Source organism: Notechis scutatus, chromosome Z (assembly GCF_049901735.1).
Source record: "Notechis scutatus isolate UNSWTSFEM ecotype Mainland chromosome Z, rNotScu1.2, whole genome shotgun sequence".
NCBI classification, from domain to species: domain Eukaryota; kingdom Metazoa; phylum Chordata; class Lepidosauria; order Squamata; family Elapidae; genus Notechis; species Notechis scutatus.
Genome location: NC_142025.1, coordinates 49,758,409 through 49,771,895, shown reverse-complemented (window position 1 = coordinate 49,771,895; position 13,487 = coordinate 49,758,409). Strand labels below are relative to the sequence as shown.

Sequence of the window (13,487 nt, the reverse complement as noted above, 5' to 3'; positions counted from 1 at the left end):
ATACTATAATATAATATGCAAACATTTTAGAAAAGGCAAATTGTTTATCATTCTCTGGTAGATTGCACAGGATGGAACAAAGTACATGAACCAGAAATGTTATAATTGTAAGCATTACACAATAGTGATAGCTAATGAGAATCAATGATGAGAACAATCTCCTTACAACAGATTGTGTCTGGCTGGATCACAATGTAGTGTAACACACAGGATTTATCTTCACATCCAATTTCTAACCTAGCATTCTTATTAAATTTTGTAGAAATTTTGAATCATTAGACTTCACTAATGTCACGTGTAAGAAGATATGTGGACAGTTAATGGTACTTTTCTTTCACAGGCCATGATTATTACTGGGTTTAACTATAAATAGTTGTTAACCAGAAGAAACTAGTATAATTACAGTACATAGGATCCAGAAATCAATTCTGGCAGTGCAAGTTCAGTGTGATAATACACCATTTTATCTAATATGAAACATGTTATAGCTAGTCCTTGACTTGCAACAGTTCATTTAATGACTGTTCAAAGTTACAATGGCCTTGAAAAAAGTGACATGATTATTTTTCACATGACTTTTGCAACATCCCCGTGGTCACGTGATCAAAATTAAGATGCTTGGCAATTGACTCGTGACAGTTGCGGTGTCTTGGGGTCATGTGATCACAAGTAGAGTCAACGGGGAAACCAGATTCCCTTAACAAGCATGTATCTAACTGAATGGTTTCACTTAACACTGTGACAAGAAAGTCTGCAGTTGGACAAAACTCACTTTAATAGCTTAATAATTGCAACAGAAATTTTGGGCTCATTTGTGGCCTTAAGTCAAGAACTACCTGTACTTTTCTATAATGTATAATGAACAAATTGGCTATTCTAGAAACAAAAGAAGAAAAAACAAGACCCAACAAAGGAGCAATGGAGAAACTTTTCAACACTATCATGCTCTCAATATGGCTATCCTTTAGAAGTGGAATTATAAAGACAGAAATGGCACAGCTAGAATTCATTAAGTTTATCATTAACAGACTTAACAATATTTCTTGCAAAACAAACTTGAGACCAAGATTTCTTATCATACTGACATATAAGAACCTCATAAATGCAAAATTATGCTTCATCCAATATCTTTTTTGTTAATAATTAATCTGTAATTGTCACTGTTTCACCTGCCATTTAATATGCCACTTTTTTATGAAATACTGCTCTTAACAGCAATAATCACCGTGTGTGTATTATAGTACTATTATTTCAGAATTATGTTCCACAAACATCAAAAGCAGCAGACAGTGAACACAAAGGGTTATGCTATTATAAATGTTTGAGACTTTAAAGTACCACAAGACTGTCATTGGAATAAGTCTAAAATTCTGGTGGAAACAAGTTATGTATTAAGATACAAAATGTATTGTAAACAATTAATGCCATAAGGAGTAAAATGAAATTGTTACAGATTAAGTTTTAGGCCAGAACATTAACATTAAAAACATAGTTTTGAAAATACCATGAGCTACTTGAAGATGAAGTATTTAAGGAAATTCTATATTCCATATTTCTGGATCATTTCATTTGCTTTAGAAATATAGGTTTTCATAGCATCATCTTTTGATATACCTGGAATGAAAAATTAGCAGTTACTACGGTGTCTTACTTTTTATCGGGGGAAACCCCCCTCCCCCAGTATTATTCATAGTAAAACTAACCTTTCTTCAGATTCCAAGCCTCCCATTTGGCTCTGCCTTTCAAATCCAACATCCCAGGGCACTCTGTTGAAGATGAAAATATAATAATTAAACCTGTGTTCTTGAAAAGCGCTCTCATACTCAATTTTTCCTAGATGTCTATTAAGTACCAATGTTAATGTCTCCTACAGTGGCCTGTTTGTAGAGTCCATACAATTCCTTTAATTCATCATCGGTGGGCTTGGATTTTAATTTTTTAATCTTTTCTGCAGCAGCCTCAAAGTCAGCCTGATGAGAAAACAAAACAAGACAATCATTAAAGAAATATGCCATTGTTTTATGTATCAATGTGATATATTTCTACACTTTTTACTGAATGCTTGATGCTAGATGTATGGTAAAATATTCCTGTTTTTCTAGTGCATACCCTATATTTTTCCCCCTTTTTTGCCAGTGTAAGAATTCCTTCCAGCCTTTGAGCTGGAGGCCATGCATACAAAACAGGTTTGTACATGTGGAGAATTGCTGTTAAAGATAAAGAAACTTTCATTACTGAACAGCAACTGGCAAGAAGCAAGCTCTAAGTTTGGGATAACAATTCAACATTCATTTATTAGTTGAATTTATAATCCAACATTTATTAGTTGAGTTTATAATCCGGCTTCTTTTTGTCTTCATTTAATCACGATTGAGAGCCAGTTTGGTTAAGGCACCAGGCTAGAAGCTAGGCTAGAAAGCAAGAGACCGTCAGTCCAAAGTCCTGCCTTAACCATGAAAGCCAGCTAGGTGACTTGGGCCAGTCACTCTCAGCCCAATTCACCTCATAGGGTTGTGGGGAAAAATATATTGTTGAATATATTGCTGCCTTGAGTTATTCGTAAAAATGACAAAGGCAGGATACAAGTAAATAAATAAAATTTAAGAAAATACTTTAAAATAATATTTAGGATTCTGTTAAAAACAACCTGGTTCTATTTCATACAACACAAATTTTAAATGATATTGCATATCACAACTCCATTTTGCAAAAGGGCTTTAAATGTAGGTAATCCTCCACTTATTCCACTGTTCTTAAAACTTATTACAATCACAGATACACTTCTGTGGAAACAGAAATGTGCACTTTTATCCAATTCAGTAGAGCTTCTCTCAGTTCTTTATGCTCCTGATTTCCTTTTCCCTATTCTGTATTATTTTTTAAAAAAGAAATCAAATATATTTACTTAGCATACTTAGCATTCATTCAAATATTCTATACTATTGTTTATTAGTTGACAAAACCAAGTAAATTAAAAAGTGACTTACTGCAGTGATTTTTTTCCTGATTATATTAAATCAACCTTTCTTAAGATGGGTCCCTCACCCAAAATTTCTAATAAACAGCAGGCTCAGGAGGACAATATGAGATGACCCCAAGATAATTTATGTTTGACATAAGCCAAAAATTGATTTTTATCTAAATATGTTATTTTCTCCTACACAGAGAAAATTCGTTAAACCTCTAAGTATTCTTTAAATAATAAACTATATTAATAAGAAACACCTGCAAAGAAAGCAAAAAGTAACAGAATTGTCAGAAAGAAATGAATTAAGAGAAAGGAAACTGATAACTGATTCTGCATCAAGTAATCCTGCAATTAAAATGTAGAAATAAATCTAAGGGTACATACATGTGCAAATGTAGAAATGAAAGCTACGTGGAATTAGCAAAGCCACTTGGAATCTTTCCAGATTAAATATATGCTTCCTCAGCAGTGAAACTCTGTTTTAGCCTTGATAACAATTTTATGATTTTTAACTAATTAATTTTGCTTTACTCAAATCAAGATCATTTGTATGATACAATGATCTCATCTGTTCTACAGCTGGCACTTGAAAGCACATTTTTAGTATTATGTCCAGCAGAATTTTATATCTACCGTGTTTCTCATATAATAAGGCTGGGTCTTATTTTTTTTTGAGCCCCAAAAAATAGCTAGGCCGTCTTTTCGGGGTGACTTAATTCCCCCTTGCATCTTCGGGCGGGTGGGCAGCGACGACTTGGATGTTGACCTCGGTGTTGGTGGGGCACTTCAGATCGGGGTCAACGCAGGCAGCACCATATCTGGGTGTGCAACAAAAGTATTTCCTAACAGCTAGCCCCCTGCCATTTCCCCCATTTCGCATGTTTTAATATAGGCCTTAAAATGGGGGGAGGGGCTTAATTTCATTTCATGCCTATAAAACATGCTGGGACTTCCTATTGGGGGAGGCCGTATTGTTGGAGAAACAGGGTACTTGCTTACAATGTTCTGGATTTTTAGATACATTCTAGGTTAGTCCACCCTTGGTTCAAAAATTGCTGCCTTATGATGTACTGTTTTGCCCAGTTAAACAAGAGTTTTGGTAGTACATACATATAAAAATTTTATTCATCCCAAAAGTCACTTTCTTTTTTCATTACCAGCAGGGCTTACTTATTTCTTGCAGTCCTAATTTATTCTTATTATTACATTTTTAAAAATGTACCTGTTCAGCATCTTTTATGTTCAATCAACATAACCTGGGTCCATTTTTCAGCTACCTGGGCTGTGTGGATAAATTCTCAAAATCTGTAGGTTTCCAGGTACAGTAGTTTTAATAGGAATGCAGTGCATAATGATTTTGTGCATTAAAGAAAATAAAATACAAGTAATTTTAATATATATTTTAAAAGACATTAGATTGGATTCATATTTGAGTGCAATTGTAGTGATCTTTCCTTAGGCTAAAAAGAAAGTGAGGCTCCATGATTTAATCCCTGATCCAGCTGCCGTCACAGCTGGGCTGCTCTATATCCTCTGCTAAAGCACATAAACACACTAAAGAATGCCCTGACAATTCCAGTCATGGCACAGATGGAAGTAAAATGTAAATTGAGTTGTCCAATATTTCGTTCATTGTAGTGCTAATGAACCTGCCTTAATAATAACAAATTATATACAAGACATCAGATTTTGCAGATGAGTAGACAAGCAATAATAAAATCCAGATTCCAATTTAGTGTACCATGATAAAGAAATCTATTATAGAATAGAATAGAATAGAATAATAGAATAGAATAGAATAGAATAGAATAGAATAGAATAGAATAGAATAGAATAGAATAGAATAGAATAGAATAGAATAGAATAGAATAGAATTCTTTATTGGCCATGTGTGATTGGACACACAAGGAATTTATCTTGGTGCAAATGCTCTCAGTGTACATAAAAGATACATTCATCAAGAGTCAAGAATCATAAGGTACAAGACTTAATAATAGTCATAGGGTACAATAAGCAATCAAATCATACTAGGAAACAGTCAATAAAAATTATTAGGATACAAGCAACAAGGTTACAGATACAGTCATAAGTGGAAGAAGATGGGTGAAAGGAAGGATGGGAGGATTAATAGTGATAGTAATGCAGACTTAGTAAATAGTTTGACAGTATTGAGGGAATTATTTGTTTAGCAGAGTGATGCTGTTCAGGGAAAAAACTATTATTGTGTCTAGTTGTTCTGGTGTGCAGTGCTCTATAGTGTTGTTTTGAGGGTAGGAGTTGAAACAGTTTATGTCCAGCATGTGAGGGGTCTGTAAATATTTTCAGAGCCCTTTTTTTGACTGGTGCAGTATACAGGGTCTCAATGGAAAGCAGGTTGGTAGTAATTGTTTTTTCTGCACTCCTAATTATCCTCTGAAGTCTGTGTCTGTCTTGTTGGGTTGCAGAACCAAACTAGACATTATAGAAGTGCAGATGACAGACTCAATAACTCATTATGATAATTTATAGAAATACAGAGTATTTAAAAATGGAATTCTATGATGAAGCAAAAGGCTATTAATAGTAATTATTCATTTGCATAATTTATATCCATTATTTATATCTTCTGTTTGTTTTGTCCCAGAAATGCAAAAAGCAAGAAAGACTAATCAGTTGTGGAGATTAAGTGCCATGAAATCATAAAAGTCATAAAATGCTGCTCTGGATAAGTGATTCACAATCAAAGGTTCTGGGCACAGAACAAAAGGCTGGCTGAAACAAATGTTACCTCCAACAACAGCTTCTGGGATTATTTTATAAAGTTCCCAGCTCCACCCAGCTGAGCTAGTATTCATGATAGTTCCATCTTCCAGAGATGTGCTTTTTATGGGGAAATCTCACCCTGCAATCCTCACCATTCAACCTTTTGTTCTCTACCAAGTGCCAGTAGCACATTGAAGGGGATAAAGATCAGCAACCAGAATTTCAGGATCAGTAGATGTTGCAAGGACCTATTTAGAATCAGATGTCAAATTTAAATTGCTTTGACATGATTATATGTTTACAGGGTATTAGAATGAAATAATAATAAAGCTGCCATTGGCTAACATCATATTATCTTTAACCAAGCCTTATCCTCGGTGTTAGCTGTCAAGAAAACCTTTGCACATTTCACAACAATGGTGCTGAAATCTCATAGTCCAAACAATTTGTTAAAGGTTATGCAAATATGTTCTATTGCTTTTTGGGGCGAGGAGGGGAGGCTTCAACTCTGTGATGATTTCTGGTGCTGGCCTGGACATGTCCTTGCAGATTTTTGGGGCAAGATTTTTGGGAGTGGTTTGTCATTGCCTTCTTTCTAGAGCTGAGAAAAAACGACTGGCCCAAGGTCATCCAGCTGGCTTTGTGCCTGCCTAATGCAGGACAAGAACATTGGTTTCTTGCTCAATGTCTTTAACTACTACACTAAACTATTTCTTCTATTGCCACAGTATTAAAAAAACACTGGATGAAGGAGTTACAACAGCAGCCTTCCAAATATAAAATAAAATGCTGGATTGAGTTTGACTCTTAGGGAATTGGATATAAACCTGCAGCTTATTTGATAACAATTACAAAAGTGGTTTTACTGCCTACTTCAGGGATTTTTTTAAACTTTCCAGCCTACCTTACATTACTCTTATGTGGTCTCCCATCTTAGAATGCTTAGCTACAAATGTTGCCCACTCCGAAGAATATTGCTGTTTATTCCTAATTTTATTCCTCGTACTACTTTAGTACTCTTCCAGGGAAAGTCCAGACATTTGCAAAGTAGGAGCAGGTATTATATGCACTAAAGAACAAGACCCGGTGGCAAGGAGCGCAGTTGGGCACTATCTTTGGTTTTCTAGAAGCAAGTGAAATACTGTTTATCTACAACTTTGCCAGGTTCAATTAAAAGAAAAATCCATGCCAGCAGTGCAGAAGCTTCTAAGAAACCAGCACAAGACGGGGTTTCAAAATGGAACCACAGCAGGGAAGATGCTATAAGGAAAAGTGACCAGTGTTGGTGGTTATTTAGCTAAGAAAAAAGTGAATATAAGATCTGCCTACAAATACACATGATGTGGAGCAGGGGAATAGAACTTTTCTCCCTTTACACAATACTAGATGCTGGATGAATCTGGAAACAATAACTTTTTCACGGAGCATTTAATTAAACAATGCAACTTATGTTCACAAGAGGCAGTGATGGCCATCGCCCTGAATAATTGGGGAAAAATTACATCAACATAAAGACAGCACAGTTATTAGTAGCTATTAATCACAAAAGAGATGTGTGGCTCTTGCAATCAGAAACACACTGCCTCTCTTGTAAGGAGCAGGAATACAACAGTGCATTGTCCAATTTCCAATTTTCCAATTAGCAGCTGCCTGGTTGAATTTAATAGCTTTTGGTTTGATCACTTAGCATGGGTTTTCTTATATTCCTTTATACATGAACCTAGAAATGAATTGCAATGATCTTATGATCACCCACATTCCTCATTTCATTTAAAACTAGACCTCTAATCCAGCTGATAGGCAAATCCTTGCGTTTATAGCAAATTCAAAATTTTCATAGCAATCATGCTTAGTAAACACTTTTTATTATCAAACACCTGCCTTTTCTCCACATGAGACTCATTACAGTACACATATTATTCTCAATGGATAGCTTAGCCTCCTGAAGAACATCAACCAAATTCTCTGCAGTGAAGCTGCCTGAAGAAATTATAAAGTCACAAGCACTTAAACCTTTCTAAAGATCCTATTTATACTGTGCATAGAAAAAGTATGAAGTCCCATTTCTGTGCTCACGCACAGTAAGGGACAGAAAAGAAAAGAAAAAGTGAAAGAGCAAGTTCATTTTAAATCAGCAGAGTTTGCTTGCTTCCTTCGCAACCAAGAAAGAAAAGAAATTTCTGCACCCAGAAACAAAGCCCTACATTGTTTCCGCTTCAGTAATGGATTCGCAGTCCAATTAAACACTCGGAGAGTTCACCAGTCTTTGCCGAGTTCCAAGAGACTTCCCCCAAATTAATGAATACAGAATTGGAGTAATAACTTTTCTCGCCACTTTTATTCACACGAATATCTCTCCCGTGGTTAGAATCCCGGTTCACTCACTTAACTAAGTTAGCCCGGTTCGCACATCACATGGGAACTTGTAACTGACCGTTTCGCATATTAACAGGGCAGATTCAAATGCGTTTGGCCAGTCTGTGAATCAATGTCCCTGGCCAACGCGGCGACGCAGACTAAAGGAAAAGTGGGTTTTTACAGGATGAACCGAAAATAAGCCGATTTCCAGCAAGTAAACGATCCTCCCCCGCTTCGCAACCCCCGTTCACGATCTAGTTTTTCATGTGCAATTAAGCCCAGAAACCGCAAGGGTAAAACCAGCTCTCCTTCTTCTTTCTCCTCGTCCCCCGCTTTTTTATTTCATTACCTGGAGTGTCATGTTGCTCCGTGCACCGAACACCTGCCCTCCCACGAACCAGCAGCAGAACCGACACTCCCCCCTCCCGCAGCCCTTTTTTATGAGCCCGGGCTGGCCAGTTTTGTGACTGGAGCGGGGCTTTGTGACGTCATTCCAAGGACTGTACTACTCAGTGCGCCAAAGCCAACTCGGGATGAGAGGGACTCGGTCTGCAGCACCGAAGCAGGGAAATGCAAAGCAGGCACCAGAGCCCGAGGAGGCGCGAAGCGAAGCAGCAGTGGAACCTCGCCTTCTCTTCAGAAGTATTATTTTGCAGCCGCCAGAATCTCGAAACTAGAGAAATGGGGACAGATTTCAGCGCATTGGGATTGCTGCAAGATAAAAGGCAGCCTCCTTGCAGTGTGCAACGTCTCGGGAGCCACGGTTGGTTCCTTTGGGCTGCCCTCCGTTGTGGGGCATAGTCGTCAGAACAATAAGATTCGATCGTCACAGCGGATAGCTTCCTATATATACTTCGTGCCACCGAAAGGATGGACATCTAGTAAAAGGCTTGGGACTAAATCTGTCAAGGGATGAGAAAGGTCGTGTTCACTAGACCCTTTCGGTCCCGTGTCTACTAAATTGGTTCAATTCAGCTAGTATGGTTAGTTGAGGGTTCATGATTTGACTTTATTTATTTGTATCCTGCCTTTTATTATTTTTAAAACAATTTAAGGAAGCGAATACGTCCAGCCCATCTTTTTCCTACTATTCCCCACACAACATCCCTCTTAAGTGAGTTAGGCTGAGAGAGAAAGGTGCCTTATGCAACTTTGTCCACAAATGTCTAAATCAGAAAAGTATTTAAATGCAGCCTTGGAACCAGGGAGCAATGGGTCCAGCCACCTTCATATTTCATTGACTGACAGCTAGAAAAATTGCACCTAGAAACAAAAAATGCTTTTCCCTGGATGTTTTTTTAACCCAGAATTAAAATGAAGTATAATAGATTAGAATAATCCAATGTGTCTAATCACACTCGGCCAATAAAGAATTCATTCATTCATAAAGTAGACCATTTCAATCCTCCCCTTTTCCAGTTGCTGTTTTCTATGTTATTAATCTGAAAAGAATAAATATGAATTTGAAAAGAAAACTTTAGAATTAGTTGACCTATTACCATTTTTAAAAAGACTATGAGAAAAATTCATTAGGGCAACATTCATTTTAAAAGTAAATTATTTGAAGAAATTGTATCTCAGGTAAATACATTAATCAATATTCTATTGATAGAACTCTGCTTGACTATTTTATTGGATTGGGAGATTTTGCCCCTGGCCATTTTCTTAACACTTATTTTATACTCAGAATTAATAAGCACATCCTTTGTTTTACAGCAGTCCTACCTACAGTTTGCTATTAATATATAAACTAGATGGGTTAGAGTGAAGCACTGCAATTTCTGGTGTCCCCTATTGATTTCAATTGTAGAAAATCAACTCTGAAAATGTAGATGTGTGCCTGTGGCATGGTTTCCTTTCTAATTAGTATACTAACAATCATTGCTTGTTTCTTTTGCTCAGCAAATTTTAAGGGACTCCTTATTACATCCTAATCCAGTTCTCTATTTAATAAGACCAAATGTACATATCTAATCTCATCCCCAATATTCTTAAGGGATTTTCCACACTGCTGTTTAAATTGCTTGCCTCCTGCATATCAACTAGAAATGAGGCTGGATTAAGAGTGACTTTTATGGGATTCAGCTCATTTGTGTTTTGGCTATGATAATGACCTGATGTTCATTACAACTTCTGATTAGTAGATTCCTGTTTCTTTACCCTTCCCAAACGAATTAAAAGGGTGGGACTGCGGTTTGACTTTTTTCCCTGTCACTTGGGTTAAAAGTCACAGAACTCTTCTCAATGTCACCTAGGGAAAATAAAAATAAAATAAAATGCAGCTTTTAGTGACAAGGAGGAGAGCGGTCATTCTTTCCACAGTAGGAGCAATTGATCTTATTGGAATGAAGTTGCCTATATTAATATAGCAGGAGGCAAAACAACCCTGCTTAAGCCTGTACAAATGAGAAAGCGCTATAGGTTGTCTCATTTAGGAATTGCCTTGTTTACAGCAACTATTTGCAATTATGATCATGATGAGAAAGTAATTTTGCAACCAACTGATTATAGAAAGAGCCTTAGTTATGTCTGGAATGTGCTTGGGAAACTGAAATCCCAAGATATCTCATTGTCTTCAAGTGAAATCTATATGCAGGAGAGGAAGCCACAAGACGAAAAAAACAGATTAGACCCAAGTTGGCAAAGCAGTGTGACAAGGTTATATACTTTCCCAATATTTATTCAGTCTATATGAGATTATATAGTGAGAGGTTGGATTGGAAGAAGTAGATTTAAAAAGAAAAATACATTGTGCTTATGACATTGTTGTGATAACTGAAAATGCAAATTATCTGAAGCTCTAGTAATGAAAATCAAGGACTAATACAAATAGGATTATTAAATAAAAAGACAAAATTAAAGCTAGTGGATACAGTCATTGATTCTAGAACTCATAGTGAAGATATTAAAGGGATGGATACTGAACTTCTGCCTTTTAGGGTTGACGTCAGTGTTAAAGGGGCCAGCAATCAAAAAATAAACTGCAGATGTAACATGATTGTGTAGCAATACAATGCTTGGAAATGATATTCAGATGTCGGAATATGTTTGTACTTAAAATAATTCAAGCAACAGTGTTCTGTGTGATATATGAACGTGTAGCGTGAATGTTGAATTTTGAAGAAGCAAGATATTGATGATTTTGTAGTTTGGTTTTCGGAAACCAAGAAAATAATCAAGCAGATAATGGAACCAATCTATCCAGATACTTTTATCCAAGGTACAATTGGGCAGGGGCAAATAGTATTTTGGACTCATTTTGAAAAAATACAACTTTATAATGCTAAGAAAGATAGCAGGAAAGAGAAAAGAGATTGATCAGTAGCAAAGTGAAGTGGACTTGTTTGAAGCATTGATGGGTCCACTATTGAAATACCTCAAGAGCTAGATTGGAAACAGATCATCCTGGAAAAGGTCTGTCACTAAAAGACAACACTAAATTGATGACACATAAGGACCAAAAAGAACCACCAACGGGTCATGCAATTTAGAAGGCCGTGGCAAAATAAGATAATTTACCATGAATCTAATTCTGCTATTTGTTTCTTCCTTATTGGGGAAAACTGCTTGGAATGCCAATTTCTTGGCCAGCAAAATTTATCTGTTACTAGCTTGATACCTGTGCTTCGCTACGAAACTATGTGGCCAGGCTTAGTTTTTGGGGAAGAAAATAAGGGGGGGGGGGATTCTGCCTCTGCTTATCAGCATCCATTCATCTGGCTAGCGTCCTGTCTGTGTGAGACAGTTGAGGGCTGTTTGGAAACTGTTTGAGCAAGAAGGAGACAGCAAGGAGCCTGGGCATGATTTAGCTGAACTGTTCTGTACTAAAGCTGCTTGCTGCTGTGAAACTGAAATTCCACTCCTCTGCTTGTGTTTTGCATTTGGAACAGATTTCTTTTCAGTGGGGAGTGGGAGTAGAACTCCTTAGCATCAGACTGTGTTAATAATAATATACAAAATACTAATGCTCTGATAGTCATTTTGAAAAATCCTTTCTTAGAAGCCAAATTTCAAGTTACGTGGCAAATTTCAAGTTTGTAGACTTTACGGTTGTGGAGATTTTGTGATGATGCGTGAGTGGTATTTTGCTTTTATAGATATAGACTGAAATCTGAAAAGGATTGATGCTTGAAGATCCAAATCGTTTTCCAACCAAAAAAAGTATTTTGAATTGCTGCAGAGAATACAGAATTTCCATTCAACCCAATATTTTACTAGTCACAGATGCAAAAGTAAAATATTGATACCAGCTTCTAGCCTAAATCACCATTTCACAGGAGTTAGAATGATAGATTAAAACATTCATTTCCATTTCAAAATGTTGACTAGATTTGTGAATTTTTATTCAGAATTGATGTGGGACATTTTTGCGTGAGATCTGGAATCATATTAAATTAACCTCCTGGAATTTTTAAAATCATTATTTATTCAATTTGTTTGACCACCCATCTCTATAGACCAGGGATCCCCAACCTTTTCGACGCCGCGGCCCGGTTCCGGTGTCAGCTGGCGCCGCAGCCCGTTCCCGTCAGCTGGGCGCCGCCATCTTTTTGACGAAAATCACTTCCGTGACGTCACCGAAGTGATTTTTTCGCGTCAAAAATGGCGGCGCTTAGCTTCTGGTGAGCTTTTTCGGGTAGAAATGGCTTTCTACCCGGAAAAGCTCACTTAGCGCTGGCGCCGCCATCTTTTTGATTAAAAATTGCTTTTTTACCAAAAAGATGGCGGCGCCCAGCAACCAGCGGCCCGGTAAGGCTTGTTCCGCGGCCCGGTACCGGTCCGCGGACCGGCGGTTGGGGACCCCTGCTATAGACAGTTCACAATAGATAAAAATAACCCAATACAAACAAATTAAAAATCAATGAACAAAAATATAAAAACTATAACTTGTAAAAATTCATGATCAACAATAGAATTCATCATGCCACAGCTCAAGATATCGATTGTAAGAACTCCCCTCCATTGCCAGACCCCAGGCATGGTAGTAGAGCCATGTTTTTAGGGCCTTCCTAAAGATTGTTGTTAGTTTCAAAGTTGTGCCTGACCCATCGTGATCCCATAGACCAGTGATCCCCAACCTTTTTATGCCGCTGCCCGGTACCAGCATCAGCTGGGCGCCGCGCCCGTACGGCATCAGCTGGGGCCGCCATCTTTTTGATGAAAAAGTGCTTCCGGTGACCTCACCGGAAGCACTTTTTCATCAAAAAGATGGCGGCGCGCTCGTGAGCTTTTCCGGGTAGAAATGGCTTTCTACCCGGAAAAGCTCACCGGAAGCACTTTTTCATCAAAAAAGATGGCGGCGCCCAGCAAACCAGCGGCCCGGTAGGACTTGTTCCACGGACCGGTACCGGTCCGCGGACCGGTGCTTGGGACCCCTGCCATAGACAACATTCCTCCAGGCCTTCCTGTCCCCTACCAT

At 37.6% G+C, this 13,487-nt stretch overlaps 1 protein-coding gene across 1 annotated transcript; it reads right to left on the bottom strand.

Moving 5' to 3' along the window:
* Positions 1–97: 97 nt before the first annotated feature.
* On the bottom strand, positions 98–8,480 carry ACBD7 (acyl-CoA binding domain containing 7). The gene is made up of 4 exons (XM_026681377.2): positions 8,418–8,480; positions 1,853–1,970; positions 1,704–1,766; positions 98–1,614 (listed from the first exon to the last, which is right to left on the bottom strand). Exons 1-4 carry the CDS (start codon positions 8,427–8,429, stop codon positions 1,541–1,543), a joined length of 267 nt encoding a protein of 88 aa, XP_026537162.1. The 5' UTR covers positions 8,430–8,480; the 3' UTR covers positions 98–1,540.
* Between the last annotated feature and the right edge of the window lie 5,007 nt (positions 8,481–13,487).

Bases quoted from the DNA above. Each gene is read 5' to 3' on its own strand.
- ACBD7 (XM_026681377.2), bottom strand. The intron at 1,767-1,852 runs GTACTTAATAGA...CATCTTCAACAG, and splicing joins TGTAGGAGACATTAACATTG to AGTGCCCTGGGATGTTGGAT. The intron at 1,615-1,703 runs GTTAGTTTTACT...TTTTCATTCCAG, and splicing joins GGCTTGGAATCTGAAGAAAG to GTATATCAAAAGATGATGCT.